This window comes from Anomaloglossus baeobatrachus, chromosome 10 (assembly GCF_048569485.1).
Source record: "Anomaloglossus baeobatrachus isolate aAnoBae1 chromosome 10, aAnoBae1.hap1, whole genome shotgun sequence".
Taxonomy (NCBI): domain Eukaryota; kingdom Metazoa; phylum Chordata; class Amphibia; order Anura; family Aromobatidae; genus Anomaloglossus; species Anomaloglossus baeobatrachus.
The window spans coordinates 197,677,337-197,690,432 of NC_134362.1; the positions used below are offsets into that span (position 1 = coordinate 197,677,337).

Sequence of the window (13,096 nt, forward strand, 5' to 3'; positions counted from 1 at the left end):
GTGATTTTATTTTTCCCAGCACAATACACACCTCTACATCCATATCTCACATACAATACAAATGTTTCATATCTCTCTCCAAGCACAAGTTACACATGTAACCCTAACCTCATCCTCCATAATTCTGATAAAAGTCCCTGCTGACCTCATTGTCCGAGATCTTCCATCCTTCTGTCATTTGTATTTAGAATTCTCATACGTGAAGCATTTTAGCAATTATGTGTCCTGCATAATAACATGTCCTCCTTATAAACATTCCCGCAGAAGAGAAGCTTCTCAAGACTGGACAGTCCCCCCCCTTTTTTTTTTATTAAATTAATCTGGGTTTTAAAGAGTATTTATTTCTATATAGAGGATGTATAGCTTTGTCATTAGATGAGTCTGTGGTTTAACCTTGTAGCAAGGATTTTTTTTACTTTTTATCATCCATTATTCATCGTCCATCATCGTCCATCCTCCTCCATCATCCTCCTCCATCATCCTCCTCCATCATCCTCCTCCATCATCCTCCTCCATCATCCTCCTTCATCCTCCTTCATCATCCTTCATCATCCTTCATCCATCATCCTTCATCATCATCCTTCATCATTCATCATCATCATTCATCATCATCCTTCATCATCATCATTCATCATCATCATTCATCATCCTTCATCATCATCATTCATCATCATCATTCATCATCATCATTCATCATCATTCATCATCATTCATCATCATCATCATCATCATCATTATTATTATTATTATTATTATTTATTATTATAGCGCCATTTATTCCATGGAGCTTTACAGTGAAAGAGGGTATATGTACAACAATCATTAACAGTACATAACAGACTGGTATAGGAGGAGAGAGGTCACAGTCTACAGGGAATGGGTGATGGTACAATAGGTGGGGACATTCATCATTCATCATCCATCATTCATCCATCATCAATCATCATCCACCATCATCCATTATCATTCATCATCATCATCATCATCATTCATCTTCATCCATCATCATCCATCACTATCCATCATAATTCATCATTATCCGTCATCATTCATCGTCATCATCATCCATCATTCATCATCATCGTCATCATTCATCGTCATCATCATCCATCATCATTCATTGTCATCATCATCATTCATCATCATTCATCGTCATCATCCATCCGTCATCATTCATCGTCATCATCATCCATCATCATCCATTGTCATCATCATCATCCATCATCATCATTCATCATTCATCATCATCCATCATCATCCATCACTATCCATCATCATTCATCATTATCCGTCATCATCATCATCATCATTCATCGTCGTCATCATCCATCATTATCCGTCATCATCATCATCATTCATCGTCATCATCCATCATTATCCATCATCATTATCCATCATCATCATCCATCGTCATCATTCATCGTCATCATTCATCGTCATCATCATCCATCATCATCCATTGTCATCATCATCATTCATCATCATCATTCATCATCATCATCATCATTCATCTTCATCCATCATCATCCATCACTATCCATCATCATTCATCATTATCCGTCATCATCATCATCATCATTCATCGTCATCATCATCCATCATTATCCATCATCATCATTCATCGTCATCATCCATCATTATCCATCATCATCATCCATCGTCATCATTCATCGTCATCATTCATCGTCATCATCATCCATCATCATTCATCATCATTCATTGTCATCATAATCATTCATCATCATTCATCGTCATCATCCATCCATCATTCATCGTCATCATCATCATTCATCGTCATCATCATCATTCATCGTCATTCATCATCATTATTATTATTATTTATTATTATAGCGTCATTTATTCCATGGCGCTTTACAGTGAAAGAGGGTATACGTACAACAATCATTAACAGTACAAGACAGACTGGTATAGGAGGAGAGAGGACCCTGCCCGCGAGGGCTCACAGTCTACAGGGAATGGGTGATGGTACAATAGGTGGGGACATTCATCATCATCATCGTCGTCGTTCCCTATAGGTCATACAGGGGGAGGAACTATAAGCTACATGACAAAGTTTTATTCTGTAGGCACTGCTCCATGTGGGGCCGCCCCATACCTCAGCATTTGGGATGACTTGTTCCACATTGGAGTACCTCCAGGTAGAGGAGCAGGTGTTTTTATTCTTTTTTTGTGCCATTGTGCAATACAGAATTTGCCCTATGATCAGGTAGTTGTTGGGCCACCCAGTGATTGTGCATACATGGCCAGCGACTGGTAAATCAATGACATTATATCATACATACAGGATGTTTTGATGCTGTATATAATGAGTAATTGTGCGTTGTCTTGCAGATTGCAGGGTTCAGTCTCCAATTCTTCATCCTGATTCGGAGGACAGTAAAGAGCAGTCTCCGCATGCGGCCAGATCAGGTAACTCTTAGGTTTTATTATTTCTTTTATTTTTGTTTTCCGTATAGCTACTGAGCAGCTGCGTGTACAATACATATAAGCTTCAGTATTTAGCACTTGAGTCCAGTCTGATACCTATAGATTTTATATGGCATTCCTATGCCTCGAAGTATGTTCCGTTTAGTATGGACTTGTGCATGCAGGCTGCACGGTGGCACACAGGTGTCTGCCGTGTCAATGACGTCTTACCACCCACAATGTTAAGGTCTTTTTCCTTTAAAGGGGTTGTTCCATAAACAAAATAGGATAATTGATTTAATGCATGCTAGCTGGGGAAGGGTCTGCCTGCTGAGACCCTCAACGATCCCAAAGTCCCCTGTGTGAGCACCTTACCTCCATTCAGCGATTGGACTAGTCCTTCCACAGGGTCACTATGGCTCCATTCATACAGAGGGCTTAATCGATGTAGTGGGGTAGAACTCGCATGACCATACATTTTGTGATGCTGGCCACTACTTACGGGAAGTATGGATGGAAGAGTTGTCAGGAAAGCCGGGGTCTGGTAACTAGGAGGGGGGGGGGGGCACGTATGATACAAGGAGTAAACAGAGGCACAGTCAGGGCAATATCCGAGTGTCAGAAATCCAGGAGAGCACGTAATAAGTTTAGGGAGAAAGAAGAGACGTGGTCAGGTAACAATCTGAGGTCAAAAGGCAGGAGGTTATGACCGGAACAGGGAGCGGGCAGAGAGAACTCATATAACGGTCTGGGGTCAGAACACAAAGATCAGAAGAAAAGCAGAGACACAAGCCAATAGCACAACTGCAGAACCAGAGAATACAACTGGCAAGGTTCTGGGCGAGCATGCTCAGTAAAGAAGCAGAGCAATTACCAGGAAGGAGGAACACCTGGTAAATCAGCACCAACATGTACTCCTGAGCTGTCAATCAAGATGCAAGCTAAGTAACTCAGGGAAGCGCAGCAGAGCATCTTCTAGTGTGCAAGATGCTCTGCACAGAGGAATCGTGTCACTGCCAGGTCTGTAATCCAGGAAAACACAGCAGAGCATCTCCTAGTGTGCAAGATGCTCTGCACAGAGGAATCGTGTCACTACCAGGTCTGTAATCCAGGAAAGCGCAGCAGAGCATCTTCTAGTGTGCAAGATGCTCTGCACAGAGGAATCATGTCACTGCCAGGTCTGTGATCCAGGAAAACACAGCAGAGCATCTTCTAGTGCAAGATGCTCTGCACAGAGGAATCGTGTCACTGCCAGGTCTGTAATCCAGGAAAGCACAGCAGAGCATCTTCTAGTGCAAGATGCTCTGCACAGAGGAATCGTGTCACTGCCAGGTCTGAAATCCAGGAAAACACAGCAGAGCATCTCCTAGTGTGCAAGATGCTCTGCACAGAGGAATCGTGTCACTACCAGGTCTGTAATCCAGGAAAGCGCAGCAGAGCATCTTCTAGTGTGCAAGATGCTCTGCACAGAGGAATCATGTCACTGCCAGGTCTGTGATCCAGGAAAACACAGCAGAGCATCTTCTAGTGCAAGATGCTCTGCACAGAGGAATCGTGTCACTGCCAGGTCTGTAATCCAGGAAAGCACAGCAGAGCATCTTCTAGTGCAAGATGCTCTGCACAGAGGAATCGTGTCACTGCCAGGTCTGTAATCCAGGAAAGCACAGCAGAGCATCTTCTAGTGTGCAAGATGCTCTGCACAGAGGAATCATGTCACTGCCAGGTCTGTAATCCAGGAAAGCACAGCAGAGCATCTCCTAGTGTGCAAGATGCTCTGCACAGAGGAATCGTCTCACTGCCAGGTCTGTAATCCAGGAAAGCACAGCAGAGCATCTCCTAGTGTGCAAGATGCTCTGCACAGAGGAATCGTGTCACTGCCAGGTCTGTAATCCAGGAAAGCACAGCAGAGCATCTCCTAGTGTGCAAGATGCTCTGCACAGAGGAATCATGTCACTGCCAGGTCTGTAATCCAGGAAAGCACAGCAGAGCATCTCCTAGTGTGCAAGATGCTCTGCACAGAGGAATCGTGTCACTGCCAGGTCTGTAATCCAGGAAAGCACAGCAGAGCATCTTCTAGTGTGCAAGATGCTCTGCACAGAGGAATTGTGACACATTTATCATTTATCCTGTGGATTGATGATTTATGACCAGGAATCAACTCTGGTCTCCTCAGATTTTATTTGTTTGTGTGTCGCTATCATACAGTTCAGGATATTTATGGCCTTCATCAATAACAGATTTTTGCTTGCTACATTTTATACAGATTCATCCGTGGAAGCAAATCACAGGGCTTCCGAAAGACGGCAAAATCAAGAAGAAGATGATGATAATGATGTTCAGCTCCGGGCAGAAACTCAGCAACTGACAGACAGGAACCTGGCGCTGCGCTCTCAAGTGCAGCAGCTCAAAGAGCAGATAAAAGCCATGCGGGAGAAGATGAAGAACCTGAAGAACGAGAAGAGAAGTCTTCAAGAATTGTTACAAAATTCCCATGCGGAAGGTAAGGAGCGCAACAATAAAATAACACCTTCACTTTTTAAGCGCTTTGGATTAAAGGAGTTGTCCGACATTAGCTTAACAAAAATTTTTGAGTTTATCTGTGCTGTATTGTCATATAAATCACACCTACATTGTTATTTTCTGTTTTCTAACTTTTGTTCCTCTTGAATTATACCTTTATTCTCTGCAGCTTCTTGTTTACATTCAGATCCAGCAAACATGACCACTTCCTGTGCAAAACCTCAGTCAGAGCTGTCACCGCCCAGCCTCAGTGTCCAGCCCCACCCCAGTGTCCAGCCGCACCCTCTGCCCACCCCCTGCACACACAGTCCCTGTCAGTATATTCTTCCCCAGCACCTGACCTGGTATCACTACAGCATTGCAAATAACAGCCTCACATCGGGGTCTGCACCGCACACATATGTCTCTGCACACGCACACACATGGCTCTGCACCGTACACATGGCTCTGCACACGCATGGCTCTGCACCGTACACATGGCTCTGCACCGTACACATGGCTCTGCACCGTACACATGGCTCTGCACACGCATGGCTCTGCACCGTACACATGGCTCTGCACCGTACACATGGCTCTGCACCGTACACACATGGCTCTGCACCGTACACATGGCTCTGCACACGCATGGCTCTGCACTGTACACGCACACACATGGCTCTGCACACGCACACACATGGCTTTGCACCGTACACATGGCTCTGCACACGCATGGCTCTGCACCGTACACATGGCTCTGCACCGTACACACATGGCTCTGCACCGTACAAATGGCTCTGCACACACATGGCTCTGCACTGTACACGCACACACATGGCTCTGCACACGCACACACATGGCTTTGCACCGTACACATGGCTCTGCACACGCATGGCTCTGCACTGTACACGCACACACATGGCTCTGCACCGTACACACATGGCTCTGCACCGTACACATGGCTCTGCACACGCATGGCTCTGCACCGTACACATGGCTCTGCACCGTACACATGGCTCTGCACACGCATGGCTCTGCACCGTACACATGGCTCTGCACCGTACACATGGCTCTGCACCGTACACATGGCTCTGCACCGTACACACATGGCTCTGCACACGCATGGCTCTGCACTGTACACGCACACACATGGCTCTGCACACACACACATGGCTTTACACCGTACACATGGCTCTGCACACGCATGGCTCTGCACTGTACACGCACACACATGGCTCTGCACCGTACACACATGGCTCTGCACCGTACACATGGCTCTGCACACGCATGGCTCTGCACTGTACACGCACACACATGGCTCTGCACCGTACACACATGGCTCTGCACCGTACACATGGCTCTGCACACGCATGGCTCTGCACCGTACACATGGCTCTGCACCGTACACATGGCTCTGCACCGTACACACATGGCTCTGCACCGTACACATGGCTCTGCACACGCATGGCTCTGCACTGTACACGCACACACATGGCTCTGCACACGCACACACATGGCTTTGCACCGTACACATGGCTCTGCACACGCATGGCTCTGCACTGTACACGCACACACATGGCTCTGCACCGTACACATGGCTCTGCACACGCATGGCTCTGCACCGTACACATGGCTCTGCACCGTACACATGGCTTTGCACCGTACACATGGCTCTGCACACGCATGGCTCTGCACTGTACACGCACACACATGGCTCTGCACCGTACACACATGGCTCTGCACCGTACACATGGCTCTGCACCGTACACATGGCTCTGCACCGTACACATGGCTCTGCACCGTACACATGGCTCTGCACCGTACACATGGCTCTGCACCGTACACATGGCTCTGCACACGCATGGCTCTGCACCGTACACATGGCTCTGCACCGTACACATGGCTCTGCACCGTACACATGGCTCTGCACACGCATGGCTCTGCACCGTACACATGGCTCTGCACCGTACACATGGCTCTGCACCGTACACATGGCTCTGCACCGTACACACATGGCTCTGCACCGTACACATGGCTCTGCACACGCATGGCTCTGCACTGTACACGCACACACATGGCTCTGCACACGCACACACATGGCTTTGCACCGTACACATGGCTCTGCACACGCATGGCTCTGCACTGTACACGCACACACATGGCTCTGCACACGCACACACATGGCTCTGCAACCCCCCCATCCCCATCGGGAACACATGTGGAGTACATACTCACCCGTCCTCGGTCCCCGCCGCTCCTGCACGTTCGTCCGCTGTCTGTGCTCTTTTCAGCACAGTAGTGACGTCACCGCTGTGCTGCAGAGCGCACAGACAGCGGGAGGGACAGTGACTTCTCATCAGCACATTCAAATGTACCGGCATCGGTGATCTGTGATGCCGGTACATTTGAATGTGCGATCCTGGGCAGGGGGCCCGGTGCTGGAGCTGACACTACGGCAGCTGCCGCCAGGCCCCGCCCCCAAATCACGGACCCCACAGCAGTGCAGGGGGAGGTTACTGGAGGTGCAGGGGAATGTGTGGGAGGGTGCAGGGAAGGGGGGCGGTGACTCCTCGCACTGTAGTCGCCCAGCAGGGAGGTGACATGCTGCTCCACATTTGCATGTCAACATGGCCCTGCCCATGTAGACGTGCAAAGACTGGAAGCAGCAAAATCGCGGCAGGAGCGGTCACATGACCGCTCTGAGCCGGGGGAGAGGGGCTGACAGCGGGGCAGGTAAGTGGTCTCTATCTACTTACCTGCCCCAATGTAGCCCAATAGGGAAATAAAAAAAAAAAAGTCAAAGAAGCCGGATAACCCCTTTAAGGTGTCAGTGCAGAGATCAGTGTAGGATATTTCATAGAGTTTTCCTTCATTTAAGACCATTGGGAAACACTGCACATCTCTAGAATAGAATGGAAATAGTCTGGTGATTGCCCTGGGGGATATTCACTTCTACTAATGAGGAAAAAAAGATCTTTGTAATTAAAGGGAACCTGTCAGGTGCAATATGCAAAACCATGAGCAGTTCTGGGTGCATATTGCTAATTTCTTCGGCGCTCCATTGGGAGACCCAGACGATTGGGTGTATAGCACTGCCTCCGGAGGCCACACAAAGCATTACACTAAAAAGTGTAAGGCCCCTCCCCTTCTGGCTATACACCCCCAGTGGGATCACTGGCTCACCAGTTTTCTGCTTTGTGCGAAGGAGGTCAGACATCCACGCATAGCTCCACTGTTTAGTCAGCAGTAGCTGCTGACTATGTCGGATGGAAGAAAAGAGGGCCCATATAGGGCCCCCAGCATGCTCCCTTCTTACCCCACTTGTGGTTTGTAAGGTTGAGGTACCCATTGCGGATACGGAGGCTGGAGCCCACATGCTGCTTTCCTTCCCCATCCCCCTGAGGGGCTCTGTGGAAGTGGGATCTTACCGGCCCCCAAGCCCTGAGGCCGGGCTCCATCCACAGACCCAGTGAACCTGATGGATACGGAGCTGTGTACCGTTCAGGGACAAGGCCCTGCAACTTTCAGGTACTCTGTGTCCCCGTACAGGCGGGCACGCACACACCAGACTTGCTGGGTGTGTTAGTGCGCCGGGGACAGTAGCGCTGTACGCTGGGGTTTGAGTCACAGCAGCTTAGCTGTGTGACTTCATGTGCTGGGAACTACCGCGCCGGCCACTCTCGGAGCGGCGGCGCGGCTGGGACTTGTAGTGCGCCGGGGACTTAGCGCCGACCGCGCTTTTACGGCGGCGGCGCTTATAAATTTAGTCCCCGGCTTTTGCGGCCTAGCTCCGCTTCGTTCCCGCCCCCTCCCTGTCAATCAGGGAAGGGGAGAGACGCTGTACGATTACTCAGCGCCGAGGGCTGGAGCCTTATTTACATGCTCCAGCCCTCTCACTAGGCACAGTGGGACGCAGGTTTCCCGCTTTTGGTCTGGCACGCCCAGGGCCCGCCCCCCCCTCCACAGGACGCCGGCAGCCATTCCTGCATGCAGTCTGGCTGGAGGACGGACACAGGCTCTGGGAGACCCAGACTAGGGATTTCTGGCGACCACACACCCGCGTTTAGCGGGCGGTAAGCAGCACTTTAGTGCTGGCCCCACTAGTGCCACAGTGTGTATTGGTGTACTTTTTCCTGTACCAGATATATATATATATATACTGCACTGTACGGTCGCTTCTTGGCTGTATACCCTATATTGCTCTGGGAAGACAACAACATGTCATCCACAAAACGCAAGGGTGCCAAGGCACGGGCTGTGTACACTGCTTGTACAGCATGTGGGGCTAATCTACCAGCAGGCTCCAACGACTCTCATTGTGTGCAATGTTCAGTCCCAGTGGCACTTCGTCAGCCAGAGCCTATGGTGGTGGTAGCCCAGGCAGAGACGCCTGTGAACCCTGCCCCGGTGACGGGGACAGAATTTGCAGTCTTTGCTGATAAAATGTCTGTGACTATGACAAAAATCCTGGAGACCTTGCAGTCCAGGCCAGTTGCTCAGACCATGGACACTGCTGTGCCTATGTTCCCCGGTCCCCCTCAGTTGGAACTAATCCGTACTTCAAGGGGGTCCCAGGCATCACAGGCTGAGGGCTCTGACTCCGATGACAGTCCCAGGCCGCCTAAGCGAGCTCGCTGGGAGAGACCCTCCACGTCATCACGCGGGTCAGGGTCTCAGCGAGAAGGGTCTCTATATGATGAGACAGAGGTGGGTGATCAGGAGTCTAGTCCTGACACCGCACTCAATTTGGATACGCCAGATGGTGACGCCATGGTAAATGACCTTATAGCGGCCATCAATAGGCTGTTGGATATTTCTCCCCCAGCCCCTTCTGCAGAGGAGGCAGCTGCACAGCAGGAGAAATTCCATTTCCTGTATCCCAAGCGTAAATTGAGCACTTTTCTGGACCACTCTGACTTCAGAGCATCAATCCAGAAACACCATGCTTATCCGTACAAGCGTTTTTCCAAACGTCTTAAGGATACACGTTATCCCTTTCCCCCTGACGTGGTCAAACGCTGGACCCAGTGTCCAAAAGTGGACCCTCCAATATCCAGGCTTGCAGCTAGATCCATAGTTGCAGTGGAGGATGGGGCTTCACTTAAAGATCGACAGACAGATGGACCTTTGGTTGAAATCTGTCTATGAAGCTATTGGCGCGTCGTTTGCTCCAGCATTCGCGGCCGTGTGGGCGCTCCAAGCTATTTCAGCTGGTTTGGCACAGGTGGACTCTTTCATACGTCCAGCAGTGCCGCAAGTGGCGTCCTTAACTACACAAATGACCGCGTTTGCGACCTACGCTATTAATGCGGTACTGGACTCTACGAGCCGTACAGCAATGGCATCCGCCAACTCTGTAGTTTTGCGCAGAGCCTTGTGGTTAAAAGAATGGAAAGCAGATTCTGCTTCTAAAAAATGTTTAACCAGCTTGCCATTATCTGGAGACAGACTGTTTGGTGAGCAATTGGCGGAAATCATTAAACAGTCCAAAGGTAAGGACTCTTCCTTACCCCAGCCCAGATCAAGCAAACCTCAACAGAGGAAGTGGCAGTCAAAGTTTCGGTCCTTTCGAGGCTCGGGCAAGCCCCAATTCTCCTCGTCCAAAGGGACTCAGAAAGAGCAAAGGAGCTCTGATTCCTGGCGGGCTCACTCACGCCCCAAGAAAGCAACCGGAGGTACCGCTTCCAAGGCGGCTGCCTCATGACTTTCGGCCGCCTCCCTCCGCATCCTCGGTCGGTGGCAGGCTCTCCCGCTTTTGCGACATTTGGCTGCCACAGGTCAAAGACCGGTGGGTAACAGACATTTCTTCGGCGCTCTATTGGGAGACCCAGACGATTGGGTGTATAGCACTGCCTCCGGAGGCCACACAAAGCAATTACACTAAAAAGTGTAAGGCCCCTCCCCTTCTGGCTATACACCCCCAGTGGGATCACTGGCTCACCAGTTTTCTGCTTTGTGCGAAGGAGGTCAGACATCCACGCATAGCTCCACTGTTTGTAGTCAGCAGTAGCTGCTGGCTCTATCGGATGGAAGAAAAGAGGGCCCATATGGGGCCCCCAGCATGCTCCCTTCTCACCCGCGGTTGGTGCTTGTAAGGTTGAGGTACCTATTGCTGGTACGGAGGCTGGAGCCCACATGCTGTTTTCCTTCCACATCCCCTGGAGGGCTCTGTGGAAGTGGGATCTTGCCGGCCCCCAAGCCCTGGGGCCGGGCTCCATCCACAGACCCATAGAACCTGCTGGATGTGGAGCGGGAGTGCCGTTCAGGGACAAGGCCCTGCAACTGTCAGGTACTCTGTGTCCCCGGCAGGCACGGACACTCTCAGGGCTTGCTGAGCGTTGTAGTGCGCCGGGGACAGTGGCGCTGTACGCTGGGGGTTAGGTCACTGCAGCTTTGCTGAGTGACGTTGTGTATTGGGAACTACTGCGCCGACCGCTCCTGGAGCGGCGGCGCAGCTGCGACTTGTGGTGCGCCGGGGGCTTTGCGCCGACCGCGCTTTTACGGCGGCGGCGCTTCTAACTTTAGCCCCCGGCTTCTGCGGCCTAGCGCCGCTTCGTTCCCGCCCCCACCCTGTCAATCAGGGTAGGGGAGAGACGCTGTTCAATAGGCAGCGCCGAGGGCTGGAGCTTTATTTACATGCTCCAGCCCTCTCACTAGGCACAAGGGGAAGCAGACTTCCCGCTCTTCGTCGGTGTACGCCCAGGGCCCGCCCCCCCTCTCCACAAGGACGCCGGCAGCCATTACACATGCGATCTGGCTGGGGAGAGGCAGCAGGCTCTGGGAGACCCAGACTAGAGGGATTTCTGGCGACCACACACCGCTCCTAAGCGGGCGGTAAGCTGCACAGTAGTGCTGGCCCCACTAGTGCCTCAGTGATATATAGTGTACTTTTGTCTTGGTACCATATATATATATATATATATATAGTTGCACTGTAGGTCGCTTCTTGGCTGGACACCCTGTACTGCTCTGAGGAGGCAGCAACATGTCATCCGCAAAACGCAAGGCTGCCAAGGCACGGGCTGTGTGCACTGTGTGTGCTGCATGTGGGGCTGATCTACCGGCAGGCTCCAATGACTCACATTGTGTGCAATGTTCAGTCCCAGTGGCACTTCGTCAGCCAGAGCCTATTGTGGTGGTAGCCCAGGCAGAGACGCCTGTGAACCCTGCCCCGGTGACGGGGACAGACTTTGCAGTGTTTGCTGATAAAATGTCTGAGGCTATGAAAAAAATCCTGGAGACCTTGCAGGCCAGGCCAGTTCCTCAGACCATGGACACTGCTGTGGCTATGCTCTCTGGTCCCCCTCAGTTGGAACTAATCCGTACTTCAAGGGGGTCTCAAGCATCACAAGCTGAAGTCTCTGACTCAGATGACAGTCCCAGGCAGCCTAAGCGAGCTCGCTGGGAAAGACCCTCCACGTCATCACACTGCTCAGGGTCTCAGCGAGAAGAGTCTCTCTGTGATGAGACTGAGGACGGTGATCAGGATTCTAATCCTGAGGCCCCTCTCAATCTGGATGCCCCTGATGGTGACGCCATGGTTAATGACCTTATATCGGCAATTAATAGACTGTTGGATATTTCTCCCCCAGCCCCTTCTGCATAGGAGGCAGCTGCACAGCAGGAGAAGTTCCATTTCCTGTATCCCAAGCGTAAATTAAGTGCTTTTTTGGACCACTCTGACTTCAGAGAATCAATCCAGAAGCACGACGCTCATCCAGACAAGCGTTTCTCTAAACGTTCTAAGGATACCCGTTATCCTTTTCCCTCTGAAGTAGCCAAACGCTGGACCCAGTGCCCAAAGGTTGATCCCCCAATTTCCAAGCTTGCGGCTAGATCCATAGTCGCAGTAGAGGATGGCGCTTCACTTAAAGATGCCAACGACAGACAGATGGACCTTTGGTTGAAATCTGTCTATGAAGCTATCGGCGCGTCGTTTGCTCCAGCATTCGCGGCCGTGTGGGCACTCCAAGCTATTTCAGCTGGTTTAGCACAGGTGGATGCTATCATACATCCAGCAGTGCCACAGGTGGCGTCCCTAACTTCGCAAATGTCTGCGTTTGCGACTTATGCTATCAATGCTGTCCTAGAATCTACGAGCCGTACCTCTATGGCGGCCGCCAATTCTGTGGTTTTGCGCAGAGCCTTATGGTTAAAGGACTGGAAAGCAGAT

The 13,096-nt window shown here is 50.7% G+C and overlaps 1 protein-coding gene across 2 annotated transcripts in view; it reads left to right on the top strand.

The window, feature by feature from the left end:
* The window catches only part of CEP89 (centrosomal protein 89), a 221,722-nt gene that overhangs the window by 49,107 nt on the left and 159,519 nt on the right, over window positions 1-13,096 (top strand). For both annotated transcript variants that reach the window (XM_075326112.1, XM_075326113.1), the window contains exons 6-7: window positions 2,353-2,430; window positions 4,691-4,927. In XM_075326112.1, coding sequence (XP_075182227.1) covers window positions 2,353-2,430; window positions 4,691-4,927 — 315 coding nt within the window. The remainder of the gene's footprint in view (window positions 1-2,352; window positions 2,431-4,690; window positions 4,928-13,096) is intronic.